Raw genomic sequence first — 23,879 nt, forward strand, 5'->3', positions numbered from 1 at the left:
TATTATTTTAAATTGATCAACGAAACGGTCCGACCATAACCTTTCATTTCATGGTCAGGACATACATATATATCCAGTAATTTAACGTCCAAAACTCAAGCAACAACCATGAACACATCTAAATTCCAAGATGATACAAGGAAAAGCAACAACCACGAACACATCAAGAGTTTCAACACAACGTTGTATACCAATATTGCATCAATACCAACCCCAAATATTTAAACCTCATCTTTATGCATGTTTTCGCTGAACCCATAATTACTTCGTCATGCCTCAAGAGCTTCAAAACAAAGATAAAAGGATTCCTCGCAGGAGCAATGTTGCCAATAATATATGATCAAAGAAATGAGAGTGTATCATGTATAAAACGCAAATATCACTCGATCAACTCGTAAAAACGGCACCAAAAAGGAGAAAGTAGCACATTTGAGGAAGCTATTTACCAAACAATAACCAGCATATTTTAGGTCCCGTAACAAATAAAAGTCATCTGTACTCCAGATTTAACAGTACAAGTCCTCCTTTTGATCTTTCTGTCAAACCACTCTGGCTTTATACACGCAGATGTATGCCATGTGCCAATCACCTGCCAGAAATGTTCAACTTCGTTTGAGCAAAAGTCCAACAACAACAAAAAAGTTCAATAATTCTCTCTTTTAAGTGTCTTACCACCGCCAGATAGTTTTGTAATATCTTCTTCCCTTTGTGGGATTGGATTGTCATCATCATATTGAATCCATTTTCCTGCATCATCAGCAGTTTTCACGATAAGAAACAAAATGAATGACAAAGGGCAAGCAAAGGAATATCCAAGCCTATTAGACAGACCATTTTCTTGTTTCACCCAGGCAACGTAGTGCCCGGAGTCAGCACTCCTTCCCTTGTGAGTAAGCACAGCTACCAAATCATAAATTCCAGTTAACTGCCCCTTATCTTCAGAAGATACAGCTGTCGACATCAGAGCAAAGAAAATAAGCGACTTTGATCTAAATTGGTAGGTATCATCCCCTGTAATTTCATAGTTCATATAAAAGTCAGGCATCTTGTGAATTTATCGATTGGTGGTGTTTACTTATGTAATGATTCATGAATCTGTAAGTTATCAAGTTCCTTAACCTGGACGAACAAACTATGCTTATTGCTGTGTAACATGGAGGAGATATTAGGGGTATCATCCTCAGATGGAGCCATGACCTGTGGAGTCTTTTAATTAGTCTTCCCATGGTTTAAACATGAGGAAACAGCAAAGAACAAACAAATGCATGCAAAGCATTTCCCCCCTTCCCTTCCCTTTTAATGTTCTATGTAAATTTAGCTGCATCGTTTCAATGTTCTGTGTAAATTTGGCAGCACTTTGTCTAGTTTTTTTCGAGAGAAGCAATACTGATAAGCACCTCTCATAAATGAAAGGACAGAAAATTGAAAGAGAATAAAAATAAAAAGTATGGAGGTTGGGAAGGGAAAACAAATGGAATTTATAACATGCATTACAATAATGAAAAGAAATCTAGGAAACCAACAACATGATAACTTGTTGGTTGCCAATCCTTCATACGCAAGGGTCTTGTATACACAGATGCATTAGGGTGCAGGTGTAGAGCATAAGCTGATGAGCTATGATCCACATCAGTGAGTACCAGACATGATCTTTGTTCAGTAGAAAGAGGATCCATGGTGAAAACCATAAAGAAGTTTCTCAACTTGTGTTTGGAAAAAAGATACCATAGGACGCCCAGTATTTTGCAATACTTCTCAACTATAAAGAAGTATGCACTGAAAGTTCTTGATTTTGCAATACCACAAAAGGTCGCCCAGTATGTTCATCCCGACCACAAAATTGTCATAAACACACATCCCACACCCCCACCCAAAAAAAATGAAAAATTGATGCACCTAATGAACCAACACAAATCATGATTCCAATACACCCATATATCCATCTGAACACAGTATGTAGTGTGCTATGTATATGAGATTTCACTAAAGTTTGATGATGCTGAATTCAGACACCATAATATTGATTGGAAAGAAGGGGATCGTAAAAGAACCAAACCTGAAATGCAGTTAGACCACTAAATGGGCCAAACTAAGGACAGAATCATACATGTCAGGCCCAAGTCAGATGCAGGTCAGCCTGTACCAAAAACCCTAACCCTACCCTTGGTCATCAGAGAAAGGAAGAATACAAGTTCATCTGATGAACTTCGGAGGCAAATGATATGTCAACAATTATAAGCATTTGAGATAGTCATGAAGGATGTTATCAATCATAAATAGGGCTTAAATTGTTGACAATGAAATGCGTTGAGAAGCATGATTAAGATGGCAATTGGGAAATACAGAAAACACAAGAAACATCATACTATTATAAATTAATGCCTTCGAGCTGCAAGCAAATAATTGGGATGCAAGACCACTGTGATGGAGAGTGATATCCGACTACACGACCTTTTGTTAAACTCTACATGGACCTTCATACATCAACAATAACTATCAATTACCTTTGTCAAGAGCCATGCTAGATGGTTCACTACTATCATTAGATGACCCCTGCAGAACATTCAAGAAAACAAAGAAAAAGAGAATAGAGTTAAGCAAGTGAAGCAAGTGAAGCAACTTATTCTAGCACATATTTACAATAAACCAGCCTCTTCATAAATATTTGTGATGCTAAAATGACTTCTTGACACTGTGTCACTTCTCAGAAGGCCTTAGCATTACTACCTAAATGCTGCTATGATTACTATTTTGCAATCTATAAGGTGGGTACCATATCCAATTTTAGTATCAGTTGAGAAGCTGCTAAGCCTAATTAGCACCTTGTTACCGCTTGTCCGATCCAACTCAGTGAGTTCAATGACAATAGATTCCAACCTTTATACTTACTATTCAATACCAAAAGAACTGCAGGTCTAATCAACAATATATATGCAATTTATATATGTTCAATGATTATTGGGCTCACCTAATCATTGATTTACATACCAAAAGAAAGAGGGCTGTCTTGATTTACATACCTCTGATGTAGGCATGTTGACTTCATGTTCCTTCTTCTTGTCTTCTACTTTTAATCCAAGCTTGACATTTTCTAACTCTCGTAGTGTCTTATCCATGTCAATTGAGCAAATCACGGGTAAATTATAAGAATATCAGTAAAATATTGTAATTTTCCGTCAAACTAAAGGGCACAAAAGAAAGGTGGGCAAAACCTGACGAGGAGTCTGAAGCTTTTGACGAAGTTCATCTGAACAGAACTCATAAACATCAAGTTCCAAAGGATAATCCACTTTCTGAAAAAAAAAAAAAGGGAAACAAAATAAGCTTCCATGTCCATGGCAAGGAAAGCGGCACTCCAAAGATACACGATAAAGTATAAAACTAACATACCCGCAATATTTTTGCCTTCTGGTTAGACTCCCTTTTCCAGAAGAAACGAACAAACTGAACAGTCAGATACCTGAGAAGGAAATCAAATAAGAACTATCTTCAAAACAATGAACAATCAAGTCCCGGAGAAGGAAATCAAATAAATAACCATTTCGAGAAAAAATATTAAAACTATTTTTAGAAGAAAAAAACCACTTTAAAATTTTATAAAAGAAACAAAAAAAGTGAAAAAACTAGACTTGCCTGGGCAATTCACTAATGCATGATTCTTTTGAAAAAACTGCACTGCGTCCCAAAGAAGTAGACATCTTCTCTAGTTCTGACTTTAGGCCCTGAAGTGAACAAAAAGCACTGTGAACATCAGATAATGAACATCCAACACAAACATAGACACATAGACACCTAACTAATATATATTCTAGAATTTGGCTTTTATTTGGTATAGCTAGAAAATATTTTATATAAATTTCCAAAAAAGCTTGTGACTAATGACACTTACACGTCTGAGCCCCTCATGCAAGTGGTTGATATCCTGCGAGATATGGCATTTTAGTGCATAAACCGATTCATTCTCAAAGCTTTCTTCACTGCTTTCTGCACAATAGACCCTGGAATAGATAATAAAATGTCAAATAATTCGTCATCAAAATCCAATGAAATAAGCAGATAATAACCAAAATGGCATTTTAATTTAAAGATGGATGTTCCACACGGACCACACCAAACCCCACATGAGTGGGAAAGGTGCATTCGACCGTCCATTTGTTGCACATCCAAGTTCAATATCATGAGAACAACAGAAAAGAAATATTTTGGAAAACAAAACACCTCAGACACAAAGTCCAACTCAAGATTGCTTTGTTAACTATCTTCTTTTATTTAATATTTTGCATAAAACATATACAAGGATGCACTGGTACAAATATTATTCTACCCAGGATTTGCCACCCAAGTAATGCCCTCATATCTCTTCCTTGTTGGCATGATGCATCCCGTATATCATGTCCTGGGCTGGCATGTTAGTCATCTGTTTCTGCCAACAGTCAGTGGATAACATTTTGGCAAATCCAGCTTTAGAAGATGAATTTTCATAAACTAATGGGTTCTAATTTGTTTTATTCTAATGTACAAAAGTTTTAGACCTTGCACGCTTATGTCAAAATGTAAGAATTCATTAACAATTTTGATTTTCAGGTTTGAATAATTAACAAAAAAATAATACCTACCAGATAATCTCAATTAGTTCATGATATTCTTCAGTAAAATGTATTTAATTTTTGATAAATGGACAATTTAATAAACCTAAGTCTTGAAACTCAAACATCATTTAAAGTTGTTGTAAATCAAGCAATGAAGCAAGATTAAATTTTCTATCAATGAAAAACAGAAATATGGATCAACCATTTAGTTTGTTTTTCCTATGGCAAGGACCAAGATTAGCAGGATTGCAAGTGAATCTAGAAGACACCATTTGATATGACACAAAGCCTATTAGGAACCCTTGCTACAATCAACATTTTTATTTCACAATTGCTTCATTATTTATAAATTTAGTTTAATTTTTCAATAATATTAAACACTCTTATATGCAAGGTATGCAATATCATACCGTACCGGTGTTTCGAGGTTGGCTCGATACAGTACGGTACCGGCATACCGAGCTGTACATCATGGCATACCGAACGATACACCAGGACTTACCGAGCGATTTCCTCCTACTATATCACTGTAGCATTGCTACAGTGTAACACTGTAGCAATGTAGCACTGCTACAGTATAGCACGGTCTGTCCAGTAACGGGCGGTCCGCGTACCAATATACTGTCGGACCGGTACGTACCACCCGTATCGAGCAGTACCATTCAAAATTACATACCATGCTTATATGTGCTTGCATGGATAAAACATATTTGTTCAAAGCTTATTTTATAATTTTTTCAACAAGGAAACAAAGATTTGAAAGCATCTTTCACCACAAAAGAAGTGAGTTATGATAAAAAACAGAATGTAGAATTCACCTTTCATTTTGAAATTACATAATTTTTCTTGAAATTCATATTCATTAATATAAGAGGCTTCTTTTTCTATCCTCTAAAGGAAACTAGACAACAAGTTACTGAAGACACCTTATTTAGACAACACAATTTATGAAAAAACATGAGCTGTTCATTGAAACGTACAACTGTACATGTGAAAAATCATGCATATGTTGTTGGATCAGCAAAGTAATATCTAGCAATGGGGTTATTTGTGAAACAAAAAAAGTCCCATGCTAACCCATCAAGACTGTAATTAACTTCTATTCATTTTAACCACAATAACAATATCATAGTAGGTTTGGTACATGCATGGACTAGACCAATCCAAACTTAAGCCCATCAGAAATTTTCAAGGGACTTGAAATGAGCTTTTATGAGCATGGTTCAGAGTGCGGTAGGGATCCTCTAACTTCACTTAAATGTTAAGACTCGAATGAGAAGTACATCCCAGTTACATTGACAAACACCCAGTCAAATGCAACCAAGATTGATATTTTTTATCCATAATTGGTTGGATGATGTTGAGATGGTAGTTTGACCAAGTAAAAGGGTTGGTTGCTGATGGAAAGAGCAATTTTAGTTTAGAACCAGTCAAGGTGGTGGGTTCTGACTGTATAATAAATCAGGTGAGTAAAAAGCAATTTTCAATAAGAATATGGATTTATCTCATGCTCCTATTTTGAATAAACAGACCTGGTGTATATAATAGCTGATATCCAATAGCTTTAGCATTGTTATGAGGAAATCAACCCCTTAGGTGGAAACTGTCACGGCTTAATTAGTCCCACAGAGTATGGATGGTGGGATGGGCATATTGGGTTGATCTAAAATCCTTAAAAGGCTTACAGCTACTAACTTGGGGATATATATTTTGGCCACCTGATTTAGGACATGTACATCCAGGTTATTAGTCATATGTACCTATCAACATAGCCTCTTAACTTTAGCCTCCATAAACCTCATCCCTAATCTGGCAAAAAGATCAACGTGCACCCTCCCAACCCCTGAAAATCTAATATCTGCCAGTAAGCTTTCCATCTCCGGCTCCTCCATGATGCATGCTTTTCCTCAACTTACTAGTTTTCCCAGGTAGCCTTCATCCCTACCCCTCCCTGTCATGTTCTCTGTCTCTTTATTCTCACTCCCATCCACTTCCCCTCACTGAAACCAATACTAGAGTCTGAGGCATGTCAATATATATCCATGGACAGCATGACAAAATCTATTATAACTTTTGCCTCATTCCATTGACAAATTAAAGCTAGTTTTTTTTAAAAATAAATATGGGATATCTGTGGGGCAGAAATTTGGTGCTACGAATTATTACAACTAAATTTGCACTGGTCAGATATAATTATGATGCATAAGGAACAATTAATCTAGATAGACCAAACCGAGATACAATCTCCGCCTGAAATTCATTTGGGTTGGATTCAGGGCAAACACACCAGATCAGGTCATGGGAAACATTGTAAAACCCGACTTAGGGTTAAGAAATATAACCCAACCAAATATGCCCAAATAGTAATTCCAATGTCAAATAATCAACAATGATAATGCTGAAGCAACGTGTATCTGTACCTGTTGACAAGGCCAACACCAAAGAGTGCCTTCACTGTCGCAGATGCTTCACTGAATAGTATTAACGAGAAGATACACATGTTTAGATCACGAAAATCAAATTACATGATTACACAAAACTTAAATTACTATACAAAAAAGAAAAACAAACTACAATGGCAAACAACAAAAGAGCCTAAAATGTTGATTGACTGAGAATACCTGGCAGAATTCTGAGAGCTTCATCAACACAAGATTTTTTTAAAAAAATACAAATTCCATGAGGCAGTTGCAGGTTAATGACCACGTTCCTAGTGTTAAAAAGTTTTCCACAATACTATGCAACATGATTCATTGTGAAATGCAATGCATGAAATGTGAGTGGCTGCAAGCATAGCAAAAGGGCACACGCCGATGCACAAATAATTTCCTGCAGTCTTCCAGAGTGAGACACAGGATGCAGTGTAGTTTGCACCATCATGATCACAAATGAACTCACTAACTTCAGTAAGCATGTGCCAGCATGGCATGTTGCTTACATTGCCAACCCATTGACAGTAGCATGGCATGTTGCTTTCACTGCCAACCCATTACCAGTAGCATGGCATGTAATGGCTCAATCAAATCAACAGAACTAAAAACACTGCCAATGGATTAGGATCGGCATAAGGTCGTTCTAAATTTCCTTATCTCTTCGCTGAATTAGTTCAAGAAGAAACTGACATCTAGAGAAGAGTAGGTGCTAGCAGCTTTAGTTATGCTAAAAAAACTAGCCAATATTTTGTCTTATAGAGTTTTGACAAATTAAGAATGAGAGTTTAAATACCCAAGAAAACAAGATCAAACAGAGATGACAGTTACCAAAGGACTAAAACTTCAAAAAAGAAGAGATTAGGATTTTCCACGAAGGACTAAAAGCTTTAACACAGAGATACTAGTCATCAGAGGACTATTCTAGTAGAAACATTCTGTTCAAAGTGCCTTAGATTGATTACTCAAGGATGGGACAACAGGTGCTTGCATACTACTGTAGCCAGCTAATGTCGTGGTATCGAAAAGACTACTATTGTAGCAGCAAGTTGTCTATTATCATTTTTAGTGTCATATAGTTTATTGCACAAATACAAGGAAATACAAGGGCCACTATGAATAAAGAGTGATCAAACAAAGAAAACAAAGAATATTCTAAAAAGGAAGAGAATGAATAAGATGAATAAAAAAACATGGTCTTGACTAATAAGCAAATAACACAATTTTAATGTAAGTGCAGATATCATACAAGGCAATTCAATTATAGCATAGGATAACTATAGGTAGCATCTACATATGACAACAGTCTTAAGTCATGTGTTTCCTAATTTTTTATATTAATTGATGAAATTTTGTCCTTTCTGTAGTGGTTACATTAAAGAGTATCTAGTCTTATTTGGAATTGTATTTCTTACTAGGGTCATATTTAAGGTATTAATTAGATTCAAGAATTGTGTCATGAGTTTCTGGCAACATCAGTATTGTTTGCTGAATGAGTCAGGAGAGCCAACCACAAGACAAAGAAATAGGAGGAAAGAAAAGAAATGGCTGATGCCTAAACCCCCCTTCTCCTCTAGGTTAGCCTTTCACTAGTAGGAGCAGAACTTTGTAGGAACTTGGTATCTTTAATATTTATGAACTACAAAAAAGTTGTGCATGTAGACAGATGTGGTCTACACAAGCCTTGAATCATCCATTTTGCCTCATGTGGGGTAAGTCCAACAAATAAATGGTGATTTACAATTTACTAAAGGGTTATATTCAGCCTCTTGTATGCTGATAGTAGCGATTCTTCTCTATCAGTGAAAAGGCACCTTTTTCTTTCTCATTTTTGGTCCACTCTCTACCTCTCTCCTTTGTCTGAATATAAAAAATGATTTATTTGTTTTACATTAATTTCCTAGAAGTGATCCTTGTAATCAACCATTTATTGTCTATTGTAAGAATGGAGCTTGATCTTGAATTCATTAATATTTTCTAGCAAACAAAAACCTAGCAGTGATTCTAAAGGTTCAAGAAGCAATAGATTTTCTTCCAAAAGAGTAGGACAACCATTTCATCATTGTTGAATATCATATACTAGGAATGCATCAGATTTACATGGTCCTGGAATTATTAGTTCCAAATAGAGAACTTTTATGATATCCGATAAACAACATATAAAGGAAAATCAAAATAAATAACGCAAGCTACTTGCTAGAATTGAACTACTACTAAGAGGCCAAGAACCAAATGAAAGAAAGCACCTGGAATCTGATGATCTAAGAGATTGAGAAAGTGTGTACATAAGCTGGGTCCAACATTCTTCAGCATCCTGCAATAAGGAACAGAACAACATTTTCCAACATTCATCATGAAGGAGATGCAAACAAAATACAAGAAAACATATAAAAACATAAAACTGAAAATAAAAACCTGCTGCATGTAACCACCATTATGCTGCTGGGCAAACTGAGGATACTTTTTACGCAAAATCTGTTCCCAAAAGATATAACAATGAAATTAATGTCTTAGTGAAACAATATAATAAAATATCTCCATTATTTTCTACATAATCTGCAAGGAAAAGATAATATCAAATCAGTGATTTCAATAGGCGCTCGGGCGAGGCGAGGCGAGGCGAGGCGAAGCCCGAGCGCCTCGCTTCATTTTCAAGCGACGTGCTTCAAAGAGGTGCTGCTTAGGCGCTCACCCGAGCCCAGTCGTCGGGCGCTTCGAGCGAGCGTCTGGGTTAAACCAGGCGACCGAACCAACGTTTTAGGTCTGGTTCGATCTCCGGTGCTTTAGTTGGTTCAATCGAACCAACTAAAGCACCGATATTAGCGCGACTTTCCCAACCCTAACCCTGCTCGTCGTTTGCGCTGCCGCTCCCGCTACTCATTGTTGCCACGGGCACTGTCGCCGCTCTCACCGTCGCTGTCGTTGCTCGCTGCTACCGCCGCCACTGTCGCCGTTCCCGCTCCCGCTCCCGCTACTGCTGCTCGCTGCTACCGTTGCCAGTGTCTCCGCTCGCCGCTCCCGCTGCTCGCTGCTATCGTTGCCATTGTCGCTGCTACCACTACCACTGTCGCCACTCCCGCTGCCACTGTCGCTGCTCACCGCTATCGCTGCAACTGTCGTCGCTCCCGCTCTCGTTGCTCGCTGCTACCACTCCTGTTGCCACTGTCATCGCTCGTCGCTCCTGCTCCCACTGTGGCTTCTCGTTGCTACCGCTGCCACTGCCACTATCATCGCTCACCTCTCCCGCTCCCACTATCGTTGCTCACTGCTTCCTCTTCTCACATCGACTCGATAGTATACTATTAACAGTATACCATTAACTATATACTAATAACAATATTTTTTTATTTATTAGATTAATAATATATTATTTTGATTTTAATACTGTTAATTTTTATTTATTCAAAATTATTGTTATTGTTTTGAATTTTGAGATTTTTTGTTAATGTGATATTGTGATTTTGTAAGATTTTTAAAATTTTATATCATATTTTTTATTTAAATAATTATATTTATTAATTATATTATATATTTTTATATTTTAACACCTCGTTTCGCTCGCGCGAGCGCCTAGGGCGTTTTTGGACCTTGGCGCCTTTCGGCGCCTAGCGTTTTTTAAATCACTGTAACAAATTCAGATGATGAGACTTCTCCAAGCAAAAGAATAATTATAAATGTTCTGTTAAGCCTATGTTATGACCATATTTCTATCTTGGTTGAGAACATACAAGGATTTAATGCACCATAGTTGCCACATAGTGATAGCCTACAAAATGGGTGAAAACCCAGGTCAATCACAAAAGCAAGTCATTTAATCCCTTCTAATCAGATACTAATGACTGTTTCTACTATGCTTTAAATCATTTCAATCTACATTGACTCTTATAGTAGTAAAATTGACTTTAGAAAGCAGTCAAAAGATATACTTAAGCTATCAAAAGCAATTAAACTCAAATTTAAAAAATAATCCAAGTACGCATATCGACATTATGACAAAAGCCAACCTACATATATGGATTTGTGTATTACATAGACATATATTTGACATTTTCATAAATGAATTCAGTTATTCAAACATACAAATGGACTTTTTTTTCTATCGTGCAACTTGCACCCTAGGACAATCCCTCAAGAGATGTTTTTATCAACTTGCACCCTAGGACATCCCCCCACCCCCCCCCCCCCCCCCCCAACAGGGACTACCAGTAAACAGAACTCTTTAGCACCTTATTAATCTACCTTTCTATAAGCAAGTCTTATCAGGCAATTGACAATTAAACCAATATATAACTAACACAGCTAGCTAACAGAACAAGCAAACAACCATATTTTAAAATTCACAGGTAACTGCAAAGAATCCATAAGGTGAAAAGAAGAATGTTAGCCAAACAAAGCCAACTCCAATAATATAATGATCAATCTCGAGAACTTCAAGAGGTTTAGAGAACCAACCGACAAAAACTGTAATGGTGCAACAGGCCTCACATTCCTATCGAGTTCGCCAAAAAGATCTCGAGTTGCGACGGTCAGAAGGTGTGAGTACTGATCTAGCTCATTATTTCTTCCTGAGTTGGTGTAACTGCTTGTGAACAACAAATTCAAGAACATGTTACACTTGTCATGTGGGAAACCATTAGAATGCACCGACTAGCGCCTACAAATTATTCATATAAATCAGAATAAGGATTCAATCACATTCACCTCAACAGCGCTGACTTCAACTCCGGAACCGAATGAAGACATTGCAATGTAGAGTTCATGTAACACGTGTTTCCCAAATTATATAGACCAGCACTGTGACCCTGTTGGTATATAGATCAGCCACTATTTCAAATGTTAATAAACATGGTAAGAGAACCCAACAGCTACTGTATGATGTTCTCATAATCATAAAATGATTATCCCAAAATCTAGAAAAAATATTTGAGGAATATACCTACCTTTCCACTTCAATAAACATTGCAGGCAAAAGACATGGAAAAGAATAACTAGCATCTTGGGCTTTTAGAAAACACTGAACATCCACAAGAATTGACACTTTTCATTTGTCAAAGTGCCATCACAGGGTCTAATATAGTCGGTTGTTTAAGAAACATAACTAGTGAATTCAACATTACATAAACAACAATGAGTGCTAGTCACTGATCTACATGGCATGGAATATGCATTGTATTGTCTGTACTAATCTCTTGTCAGTCACATGTCATAACTGATATCCTAGGTACCATTGGCACAGTAGACACACGAAGCAAAGAGAATTTAATGCTCTGTTTGGATAATAATTTATGGAGAGAAGAGAAGTAAAGAGAAAGGGGAGGGAAGGATAAACATAGAAAGAAGCATACTTTCTGTTCCTCTGTTTAGATTTAGGGAATAGAAGGGAAAACAGGGAAAATGATCCTTAGCGGTTCACTTGTCGCTACTTCCTTCCAGATCTCAGATTTTCGAAAAAAAGCTAAAAAGGCTCCTACTTATTTCAACCAAAATCAGGATAATCCACTTCTCACCAATTTTGTTCTCTCCTCTCCAACGCTCTTTATTCAAATAGGCCCTAAATCCAAAGTCCCCAAAAAACCACAATTGCCTTACATGTAAAGTCCATTACTAACTTCTGAAATTTTGAAATCTGACCTATTGAAAGTCAAATCAATGTTAATCCAACATTACACACACACACACACACCTTCTTGTCCATAGTTGGTATCAAAATACCAACCTTCTTGTCCATAGTTTTACATACTTATGGTTCACAATTATCCAATCAGATGGCTGATTCAGATCTGGGTCTGAATTGATTGGTTAGTCAGCTTCAACTCAGATTGGTTAGTCAGCTTCAACTCATACCTAACAAATCTAACCAAAATCCTGACGAATCCAACCCCTTATGGCAGTTCCAGATATTTCCCATATATTACATGTATAAGCATCATGCAAGTTTATGTCAATTTTGGAACTCTAAAAACCCCACACAATTCCTAATGCATCATAGCAAACTGCACAATCTTTATAATTATAAATGATAAGATAAAGCCTCACCACAGCTACTACTTGTTCTTCTTCTGGCAAATCCTCCATAAATACGGGACCTTTCTCTGGAGCTTTCACTATCTCATCGGCTGTGCCCATCATCATCAACTTTTGCCCCTGTTGAATAATTACAAACTTCATATATTGTATTCATAAGATATAAAAAGATCATCAGAAGTAAAGAAAAGAACACCTCTTTGACACCTAGAGTTGCCCAATCTGCATCATCCTACATGAAAGAAAAGTAGTCTTTACGAATTCAGAACTCTAACTCCAAGATAAAATTCTTAAAAAGTTGCATGACAAGCACAAAAAGGATAATAAATCTTCATAAAATGGAAGTTCATATACCTTCAAAAGACCACCCTTGACCATAATTTTTTGCCGCTCAGGAGGTACACCAGTCAAAGCATACAATTGACATTTAAATACAAGAGGAGGTTGGCTGGTGTCGATTTCCACAGATGGAAAGACTTCTTTTTGCCATTTGACACTAACTGTATCACAAAAAGCATCATAAATACTCCACAATACACTATCACAAATTGTATTAGGAAACAATTAAATTAGTTGGCATTAAATTGTAAATCAGAAAAAAGAGAACATTTCAATTAGAAATGACATATAATTTGTACCACAGGAATTAAAAGACCAATGTAACCATTCATATGACAACATAACCAACAAAGACACAAGATGGTCAGTACTTTATTCTTTTTTTACTTGGAAGACCAAAAAGGAGCGTTCTTAGTGATGACAGTAAACACAATTACTCCACAAAAGAAATTTATAATTATGACAGATACTGAAATGAGCTGAGAACCTGGTGATACAAGATAAAAGAATCACTCTTAAATGTCCTACTCACAGTAGGCAAAGAAATTTCCTTGAAACTAATTGATGACCCATGCCATAAACAAGTTGTTTTTCAGTTTTTATCATATTCTGAAGATAACACGTTTTTAGGGAGGATGTAATTATTTTAAAGGTTTAAAATACAAAAGAATCTTTTGGCAAGACAACAAGGAAATGCGACACCTTTAGAAAGGTTGCAGCATGCTTCAACAAATGGCTAAATATCAGTATAGAACAAAACGCGTAGGGAAATTGGGATACGAACAGTTTGCACATCAATGACTTTGATACATATTATACATTATGGTGATATATTACAAACGCATGCCACCTCTTCACAATCTATATCATTATATCTTTGGTACAGCAAACCACATACCATCTGAGCTGATAAAAATTACAAGACTTTTGATGGCTAAACCCACATAAACTTATTCTCGTTCATTTCACTTACGATAAGCATGCAAAACCGAAGCTAAAACGGGTGAAAAGTAGAACATTATTTCACCTAATCCATATCCAAGCACGATCCGGAAATTATCAACTTTTTGGGTGGCCAGACACGACAAATACATTATATATATATAAATAAATAAATAAATTTATTTATTTATTTATTTTCTCGATTCGAGACCACGTTAAGCTCCAAGAAAAACCATGGCTAAAGCAACCGAATGAAAAGAAACAATACTAAAACCTAACTCTGGCAGGACATTCGTCAAAGAAGGAAAAATCAACACAGGCAACGAACAAATTGAGCAATGAACTAAGCTTTTACGACATCTCATCGTCGTTCATGGAGATCGAATCACTTGACAATCTCCGGTGACAAATCGGGAGTAAAGCGGATTGAGGCAGGCAATTATTCCTACCAGTCGGCATGCTCGACGAATCGCAACTGCTGTCCTCGAATCGCGGGGCGGCGGCGGTGGAGGAGGAGAAGGAGGAAGGGTAATGGGAGAGAGGAGAGGAGGGTTTTCTTGGGCGAGAGAGGAGAGACCAAAAGAGTAGGGAGTCGGCGATCGAGAGAAGAAACGAGTCGGGCGCTCCCCAAACATCGATCGACATATAAAAGAGGTGCGCGGCGACGGGGTACCACGGTGTGGGTCGCGCACGGGACGCTACGATGTGCCGTCCCACCCTGGTCGCGTTCTTTCCATCCGCACCGTTGATTCTTACCCTCTACTCCCGTCGTGCGGTGCATATGAGTTCGTTCTTTGGACCTTTCGGTTCTTCAGATTGACTCAGGGTCGGACCGCACCCGAATTGGTCGGACACGGCAAGGAAAACGGTGGAACTGACCGTGATGTGTGATTCGCGAAAAGTTTGGGAATCGGGTTGATTACGTCCATTCACCAAAAATTAGTAGTTCCCTATAAAGTTAATGCAAAAGGTTAAAACGAGTTTTAAGTAAATTGTAAACCTATAAAGAGGGGGGAAAAAATCTAAAACATAAATTAAAATGAAAGGAAATAAGTCACATCATATGGTGACTCTTTAAGTCCTTGTGATGTTACAATCTCCATTTGTGGCATGATCGTACCATATGATTTATGCTTCTCCATTCATCACAGCATGTTTGTGCAGATTTAGCATTTCCGATTTCATGCCAACACAACAGTGCCTTTTCCTTCCACCATCCTCGGTATTCACGGGCTGTTCCAGAGTTGAAGTTCAATGATTCATGTTATGTAGAATGTTGTCAGGAGAAAGCTTGCTGGTTCAGCGGCAGCCTCAGCAACAAGCTGCATTTTGGAACTCCGTGCTTCCAATCTGTGCAACGCAAAAGAAGCATTCCCTTTCCTGTAGTGTGTACATTTCGCTTCACCAACAGATCTTCTTTCTGTTTGTTACATTGTAAGAATCCTATCACAGGCTGCAGCGATGCAAATGCTAGACATTTTACTGTGCTTTCAGATTCAAAAGTCGGAACATCACACAGTTTCTTAATCCATCTAATGATGGTCTTTCTTACATGATATCTGTCGAATTGAAAAATTATCATCCTGTGAGGTGATGATTTACATCAACTGATTCACTTGCCCACTGTCATGGGCAGAGAATAACAGCCAAAGGCAAGACTATAATCCTTACAAAATTGCTTTGTGGAGATCATTATCACTTACATGTATTCAGATGATTCAAGTTGACCGGAAAACCATCACCTTGACCAAAAAATATATTAGATGAGGAAATTCCTAAACGCGGAAATCACTCTAGGTGACAGCAATAGCACAAACGCAAAGATTGACCCGAAAAACAAGTTGATGGCATATTGAACAAGATCTGTCTCGGTCTCGGGCTCTGAGGATGTTCTCTTTGCATTTGATACAGATGCAGATGGGAGGGCTTCTATAACGGCATCTGCAAGATCTGAGATGAAGGAAGAAGTGCAACCCAGAGCTGGTACCCTGCCCCAGTTCTCAATGCCCGACTGCAGAGCCAAGTGCTTGTACTCCATATCAATCTCTTCCAGAGTTTCAATATGTTCGCTCACAAAGCTGGAAGATGATGGCACAGGAAAAATCCAAATTGTGGTCAGTGAAAAACACAAAAATCAAGTGCATGCCAGTTAAACATCCTTCACCAATATGACCCACACCATCAGTTAAATCATGTACGACAACTTAGCACATGAATTCCTCCTTGCAACCCAAGTATAGATGGGATAGAATAGGCTTGATCTCAAAAGATGGCAATGGAGAACTAGTTTGAGCAAGAGCATGAACCCTCAAGCTTTGCTTCTTGTTGAGGCAGGAGTTTATGATGATTTAAAAAGGTCATCCAGGAAAATGAAGCAACTGCTCAACAATTCCTTAATCAATATAGACATAAAATCATGAACCAAAAGATGCTTCTTCTTTATTCTAGCAAGATAAACAATATAAGTTGTTTTAGCATATGAAAGTGTCCCAAATTATTTAATATATAAATATTCAACATATTCTTAAGTGTATAATTTAGCATATGTGTACCATGGGGCAGGTCATAAAAGCCAAAGTTTGCCACCAGAAATGTACCATTATGCAATGCTGTAATAATGGGCTGTTACTAGGAATCCACTAACAACATGAATTGTTGCTAAAACACTGATTGAATTCAGCTCAATCTGAAAAGGATTCGCAGGCTGATGGTCAACAAATTGACAAGTTACCTTACAGGGACTGCGAGAAGGCTCTTTACACCTTTCTGACCAAGCTCGACAATCACTTCATCAGTATAAGGCTTTAACCACTGAACAGGCCCAACTCGGCTCTGCAAGGAGTTCAAGAAAATAATAAACTCTTCTGGAAACTACAGGATCAAGCAATGCAAGTCAATGAAACAGAAGGATTTATATAAAGAACATGGAGATTTTAGTAAAAGATGCACAATAAATTTGGAGCATTTGTAAAACCCTGTACCTGATAAGCAAGAGTGTGCTGGTTAACAATTCCTCTATATTTCAACTCAGCCATGATCAAGGAGATACACTCCTCCATCTGATCTTTGTATGGATCTCCTGCATCCTGAACATAGCTAAGTGGAACTCCATGTGCGCTAAAGAATATCATAACCTACCATCATAAGCAAAGGGAAACAGACGATTTAAATGAGAACATGAGACATGTCCAACACAAAAGTATCAAGAAAAATAGCTTAGCTTCTCTGGTAACTAAACCAATTATAATGAATATGGAGTAAAGGAACATCAATTACTGCAGTGCACTAATCCTTAAAGCAAAAACACTGTATCTTCTAAAATCCATTTAGGTAAAGCTTAAATTTTAGCCATCTTGTCACAAACTTTGTGACCTAGTAATTAGCTTGACTTATTTTTCCAACTATCCCCGAATGAATATGTAGGTTATCGTATCCATTGTAAAAATCATTTGACGGCAACAGCAGTCCCTAATTCTAATATGACCTTTATGCCTAGTTTTGGATCCACAAATTGTGTTTCTTCTCCGAGTGTCTCATCAAGTTAACTTTGTCTCATCATGCCAAAGGCTTGCCAAAAGCATGTTTGGTGGACTTTATTATCAATGCCAACTAGAAGAAATAAGAAAGGGAAAAAGAGAAGGGCACAGACACCACCATGGCACCATGCCATCATCCTTAGGTGTCGCTTACAACCCCCACACCCCGCCCAAAAAAAAAAAGGGTTTGTTGGTTTAACAAGCAAATTCCATTGCTCTACATCTCGACTCCATTAGTTATGCAGCTTAGCAAGATGCAACCATACAAATTCTAAGCAAACTGGAACAAAGATGCGGTGGTAGACATGACACATGACACTACAAGGGAAATCACCATACCAAGTGGAATAATTAACAGTAGAGAAAAGAACTTTAACATAAATCATACAATTAATAGTCAATAGAAATTACCTCCTCAGGCTTAGAAAAACTTAGTAGCTCATTTTCGATCAAATCAGCCATTGATTTGATGTAACCTTCACGTTGATACCATGACTCGATAATAGAAATTGGCAAGCTTGCAAAATAAGCATCTTCCCTGCAATGTGATTAATATCCAGTAAGCTTTATTCAAAAATAATTAATCGCAAATTAGTTGAGAATTCAGAGGTTTCATAGAAAAGAAAGAGATATTACTAACTACCTGATAATACTCTGTAGAACACGGATACTAGAACCACTAGTGGATATAGAGAATTGAGGATAAAGTGGCAGCACAACAAGCTTTGTTATTTTATCCTTCTTTATCTGTAATTACATGGATAAGTAGTCAGTGTAGCCACGTAAGTCAAGAGTACACAAACTAAACAAGCACATTTCAAGCAAGTAGCACTCCACATTCTCCAAATAGCATTTCTGTTCTTCTAATTGTACAAATAAAATATATGCAGATTGAGGACAAATCAAGCCGTTATTATTTCTAGTATAGTAGTTTGCATAATGTTATAATTTATTTGCTGTTAATATTTCTAGTATAGTAATTTGCAGACTGTTATAGTTCATTTGTCTCTAAGCCACTGAAGCTCTGCAAAGTGTGTGAAATTTGACAAAAAAATGGAGAAACAAGAAGCAGTTTGGTTTGACTATAAAAATTACAAGGATGCATAGCTGCAGGTTTGAACAACTACTGCATCAAAGAAAGCAACTACAAAATAATAAGAGGTACAGCAGACAGCTACAGATTGAAGGCATGTTATATTAAGCACTGAGCAAGTTGTTGCTGGGTAGCAGTAAAGTGTAATTACAAACCTGATGAAGAGCCTCCTCAGTGAAAGGGTGCCAGTACCGCATACCAACATATACATTGGCATGCAAATCCTTGTCTTTGAGGGCCAGTTTTAGTGCTTGTGCCTGAAATTTTTTTTCATTGAGTCAGCTTGTCAGCAGCAGCTTTTTTCCAAATGAAACATGAGAAGGAAAGACATAAGACAGTTTGTTATTCCCATTCAATAAAACCCCACTAAAATTGTAACTTGGATATATTGAGTAAATCACTATGCCACGGTGATAGTGAAGAAATATATCCCAGGAAAAGAAAAAGGAACACTACTAAATCAAATTACAAACCTGTTCATCAGTTATCCTCCGTAATGGTGATCCACCACCAATTGCAGCATAACCCTCCTTACTTTTTGGAGCTCTGACAACTGATATTAACTTGGCCAGTGGTCGCTGGAGAAATCGGAATAGTCTAGGAAGCCGTATTATGTCCTATTATGAACGAGGAAAAGATATCTTAAGTAAAACAACTGAAAACTAAACAAAAAAACTACAATTAAGAATATATATGTTTAGTGCACCATAAAGAAAATATTCATAAAAATTATCCCAAGCATCGAATAAATTGGGAATGACATGTATATACACATAATATGTATATATACATTAGTAGTATCACATGTGTAATTTGATAATTGGACCATTCGAGATTATGTTTGTGTCAGTGCACCAACTATTGGATGTTGCCAGCATTCCCTGCAATAAAAAAATTGTCACTTATATGTCAAGTAAGAAGACAGTGAATCTTGGCACCACACTGAGGTTGCTCTTACAAGAAGCTGGTCAAGATTTTGGAGTGTTGCTGCTTTTTCAACATTCACACACGTTATGGAACAAGGCAAACTAAATGGATTAAAAAAATCTTCATATACAAGTGCGAATTGGCAAATCAATAGTTTATTTTCTCACATTCTTGCTTCATCAAAAAGCTTAAATAGAATATATCAATCTGATTGTTGCAATAAACTAGTTAAGAAAGGAACCAAAAGAACATGTAAACGGGTGGAACAAGACAAGCATTTCTGTTCATTGCTCATATATCAAAATATGACGAACTTACTGGATCAGCAAATAAATTGAACAGGAATGGTTGAACATCGTTCAGGGTCTCTGGACCTCCAAGGTTCAACAGTAGTATGCCAACCCTTTCATGTGCATGACTTGAAGAAATGCTGAGAAAATTTGTATCATGCGTGCATGCCTCTGCAGAACAATTAAGCCTCCCAAGATTATGCTTTTTGACTGGCATATGTATAGATTTGGCAAAATTCCCCTTGCTAACATCAGATGTAGGATTAGAAACCACCGATAAACTCAGTGATTCATCAGTTCCTTGAAGGCCATTATGCGAGGAATGGGAGGAGCATTTGACATAGCATACCGAGGTACCTCCCTTGTGCGTTGATCTGAAATAGAATTGGCTTTGAGCTCTACCATATGCAAGAATGCATCGAGATATGTAATTGATGAACATGTGATCCGTCAACTTCAGTTACAAATTGATCGATTACAGATCTAAAACAAAAACTTCATTTTGACGTAGGGTTCATCCTCAGATCATCTGTCAAATAACAAAAGAAAATGGAAAAACAACACTCACGAATACAGAGAGCCGATACTTCTCCGACTCCTAAAATCAAGGAGTTTGGTCTGAGAAACAGCAGAATTCGCAGCTTCCATGCTCTCAGAAAAGCAATCGGGTGTTCCGATCCTAGAGGAGAAATTTTGAGAACAAAATTAGAATCCAAAAGCATGTATGATCGACCATATCAGAAAACAGGCAAGTAAACTTATGGCAGGTTCTCATCAAAAAATCACATCTAAGATGAACAGATCAAGATCATGTCTAATCGTCAAGCGTGGAATCGACTCGCAGAGTCTCGTCTCCCGTCAAGGCATTCCTCAGCAGATTGTAAAACATATATTCATTAACTTGTATTACAAACAAATAGAGTCCGACACATGATACACGGCAATTTTATGGCTACAACACAATGGTTAGTCGCCAAGACTGGTTTATGTATCGTAAATCGGACTGTTGCACACCCACCCTAAACAAAGGGATCGAACAAGAACGAGCTCAAGGCAAAAGACACCAAAAGTCGATGCGGCTCAAGAAGAAACGGAGATCGAAGAAGACGCACCTTGTAGTCAGAGCCAATGGTTCAAGATCTCCAAGAATCACGGAATAGAAGAGTTGGATCGACTCTTCTTGTGGGGTTAGGGCTGATCGTCGAAGAAGAAGGAAAAGCAATGGGGAGCAGAAGGAGGCGGCGACGGGGGCAGCGAGACGAGAAAGGAAAGGAACCGGCAGAAGCGCCGTTGGGTGCTTACTTCCTTCCGGTCAAATATGGCGGACGAAGACTCGCTCCCTCTCGCGTCCTGGTGTTGCCCACCTAACGACGACGATCCAAACCCAAAGGACGTCACGCGGAAGAAAAAGCATCTCTTCATCTACCCCATTTCGATTACCCGCGTACCCAAGCTTCACTGAAGTAGCGTGGGGCCCAAGAGAAAGCTACGGTGGAAGCCGCCGATCCTCCGATCACGACGCAGGTCATTGTTGTTCGGGGACTGATCGACGTATTCGTGGTGTGATGGAACCTCCGGTTCGTTCCTCGGTTGCTGATGAGTATTTGCATCAAAGCAGCGAACAGCGTAGCGAGGATTTTAACCGGAGGGCTCTCTGGGCGCCACCTATCTCAACGTGTCCCGGGAACCATCCAAACACGGCGTCATCGCCTAACCCCTCTCGACGGACGACCAATGAAACGAGTACACCTTTCGCCTACTTGCGTGCGTGAGTTAGAATTGTACGATCCGTGTGGGTCCCACTTTACGGCATTGTCCACCATCCAATAGCAACGTAGGTGGGGGACACGAGTACGACAAATAAATTAGGTTACCGATTCTTCACCCCGCGTACACGTATACATAAATAAATATCCACTACGCCGTAGATTAGCCGTCCAAGTGTCCAAGGGATCAGATGTTATCATATATTTACGACGATCGGAAGTAGAATGGAGAGCTTTGGATTCAGTCGTCTATTTGGTCCGTTATTATGTATATTTATTTTTTATTATGTTATAATATGATATGAATATATAATATATTATATTATACTTCGAACACGATGAGATCTAGAGAATAACATCATTGAGAATTTTAGAATAGACATTTTTTTATCTCATGAATCTCTATCAATCTTTATTCTACGTAGAAAATATGATAATCATCCTAAGCATTAATTCCTCTTTTTCTATAATGAATAGATCGTCCCTTATTCGACCAAGAGCCTTGAATTTTTCTTTAATGAACATGTAGTACTTTACATGTGTTAATATAAAATTTTCATTCTAATTTAGAGTGCAGGAACGACTTTGTTAGGTGAAAGCATGGCTCTATTATTGCAACAGGTGAATGGAGTCTATTTTTTATTATCAACATCAATCTGGATTTAAGTTGATTTCATAATACTCATTTCACATGTCATGCGATCACATGTTAGTCTTAGGGGATTTTGCCGAGTCAACCTGACACATCATTATATCTTGAAAGTATAGAAGTAACCTAAGTGATTTGAAAGAGGCTCGGGTGATTATGATATTAGGGTTTAGCTTTTAAAGTGTCACATGCACTAAGATTGATATCGGAAGAAGTTTCTTGATCCGATCTTTTCGACATTCAAGTTAGTCCAAGATCTTTTTAGGGTATAAGTTTTTTTCAAAAAGAGAATCCCTTGGCACAATACCGAAGATTAGCTTTTATACTTGGTCTACGAGGAGGACAACCCACAATTGTCTTAATGTCCCCCTTTGATGTTTTACCTACATGGGCAATGGGGAGGGAGAGATGCGCCCAAACGATCTCCCTTAAACTGTTGTCTAATAGGCAAACAAGTAGAGGGTGGCTAGGACATTATCTTTCCACACTAGTCTCCATGTAGCAATAACTATATTAAGTTATTGTCTGAATATATATATATATATATATATATATATATATATATATATATATATATATATATATATATATATATATAGTACATGAGTAAATTTGAATTTTAGATTAAACATGTTGAAATAAATTATTTCTATAAGAGTTTTTATACATGTATGTTAAGTTTCTAGTAATTTTATTATTCTAATTAAGTGTCAAATAAATAAGTAGCCTAAGAATACCTAAATGATTTATTGTTGGATATTTTAAAATCTTGTCGTATAATTATTTTCATTGGTTTGGAGTGTACTAATAAAAATTACTAATAGTGGGATGGAAACCGAGGCTAATGCAAATTATGAGAAGGCCTTACTCGTTCTTATTTGGTTATATCTCGAAAATATATTCATGATCAATTAATCGATTCAGGAAATATTGTAATTGTCTTTCAGATATGCTTTATTGAGATCAATATAATCAATACACATTTTTCAATTTTCATTAAATTTTTTAACTAATACAATATTAGCAAGCCACTAGGATATTGCACTTCGGTAATAAACATTGCCTCTAACAACTTGTCCACTTCATCACTAATCGTCTACTAGCATTTGAGATTGAACTTACAAGGTTTTTGTCTCTCGGGTCAAATGTCGGGGGAAATGTTAGTGATGTTAGATCACGTTAAGGTCTATTCTTGGCATGTCTCTCGATGACCATGTGAACACCTTGACGTTTTCCCTATGAAAGTCGATGAGTTGCACTTGCTTCTCCTAGAGAAGTGTCACCTTATTCTTGAC

General features: G+C 37.5%; 2 protein-coding genes across 2 annotated transcripts; both read right to left on the reverse strand.

Moving 5' to 3' along the window:
- Nucleotides 1–314: 314 nt before the first annotated feature.
- On the reverse strand, nt 315–14,982 carry LOC135617865 (ubiquitin carboxyl-terminal hydrolase 6-like). The gene is made up of 18 exons (XM_065118568.1): nt 14,773–14,982; nt 13,397–13,542; nt 13,239–13,274; nt 13,055–13,162; nt 11,720–11,820; nt 11,471–11,597; nt 9,434–9,493; nt 9,265–9,332; nt 7,010–7,060; nt 3,890–3,998; nt 3,634–3,722; nt 3,391–3,460; nt 3,213–3,293; nt 3,021–3,107; nt 2,505–2,553; nt 832–951; nt 673–747; nt 315–589 (listed from the first exon to the last, which is right to left on the reverse strand). Exons 1-18 carry the CDS (start codon nt 14,966–14,968, stop codon nt 540–542), a joined length of 1,623 nt encoding a protein of 540 aa, XP_064974640.1. The 5' UTR covers nt 14,969–14,982; the 3' UTR covers nt 315–539.
- Nucleotides 14,983–15,791: 809 nt separating this feature from the next.
- LOC103992716 (ferrochelatase-1, chloroplastic) lies at nt 15,792–21,542 on the reverse strand. The gene is made up of 10 exons (XM_009412528.3): nt 21,282–21,542; nt 20,738–20,848; nt 20,198–20,543; nt 19,426–19,569; nt 19,108–19,209; nt 18,503–18,606; nt 18,271–18,397; nt 17,305–17,457; nt 17,055–17,155; nt 15,792–16,401 (listed from the first exon to the last, which is right to left on the reverse strand). Exons 2-10 carry the CDS (start codon nt 20,815–20,817, stop codon nt 16,083–16,085), a joined length of 1,476 nt encoding a protein of 491 aa, XP_009410803.2. The 5' UTR covers nt 20,818–20,848; nt 21,282–21,542; the 3' UTR covers nt 15,792–16,082.
- Between the last annotated feature and the right edge of the window lie 2,337 nt (nt 21,543–23,879).

This window comes from Musa acuminata, chromosome BXJ2-7, assembly GCF_036884655.1.
Source record: "Musa acuminata AAA Group cultivar baxijiao chromosome BXJ2-7, Cavendish_Baxijiao_AAA, whole genome shotgun sequence".
NCBI lineage: Eukaryota > Viridiplantae > Streptophyta > Magnoliopsida > Zingiberales > Musaceae > Musa > Musa acuminata.

Excerpts from the sequence above, each read along its gene's own strand:
- LOC135617865 (XM_065118568.1), bottom strand. The coding sequence starts at position 14,968 with ATGTCGATCGATGTTTGGGGAGCGCCCGACTCGTTTCTTCTCTCGATC. Across the intron at positions 9,494-11,470 it reads CACCATTACAGTTTTTGTCG|ATTTTGCGTAAAAAGTATCC; the intron begins GTTGGTTCTCTA and ends TTTTGGGAACAG. Across the intron at positions 590-672 it reads TACAAAACTATCTGGCGGTG|GTGATTGGCACATGGCATAC; the intron begins GTAAGACACTTA and ends CATTTCTGGCAG.
- LOC103992716 (XM_009412528.3), bottom strand. The coding sequence starts at position 20,817 with ATGGAAGCTGCGAATTCTGCTGTTTCTCAGACCAAACTCCTTGATTTT. Across the intron at positions 18,398-18,502 it reads GTTCTACAGAGTATTATCAG|GGAAGATGCTTATTTTGCAA; the intron begins GTAGTTAGTAAT and ends ATCACATTGCAG. Across the intron at positions 16,402-17,054 it reads CTTCTCGCAGTCCCTGTAAG|CTTTGTGAGCGAACATATTG; the intron begins GTAACTTGTCAA and ends ATCATCTTCCAG.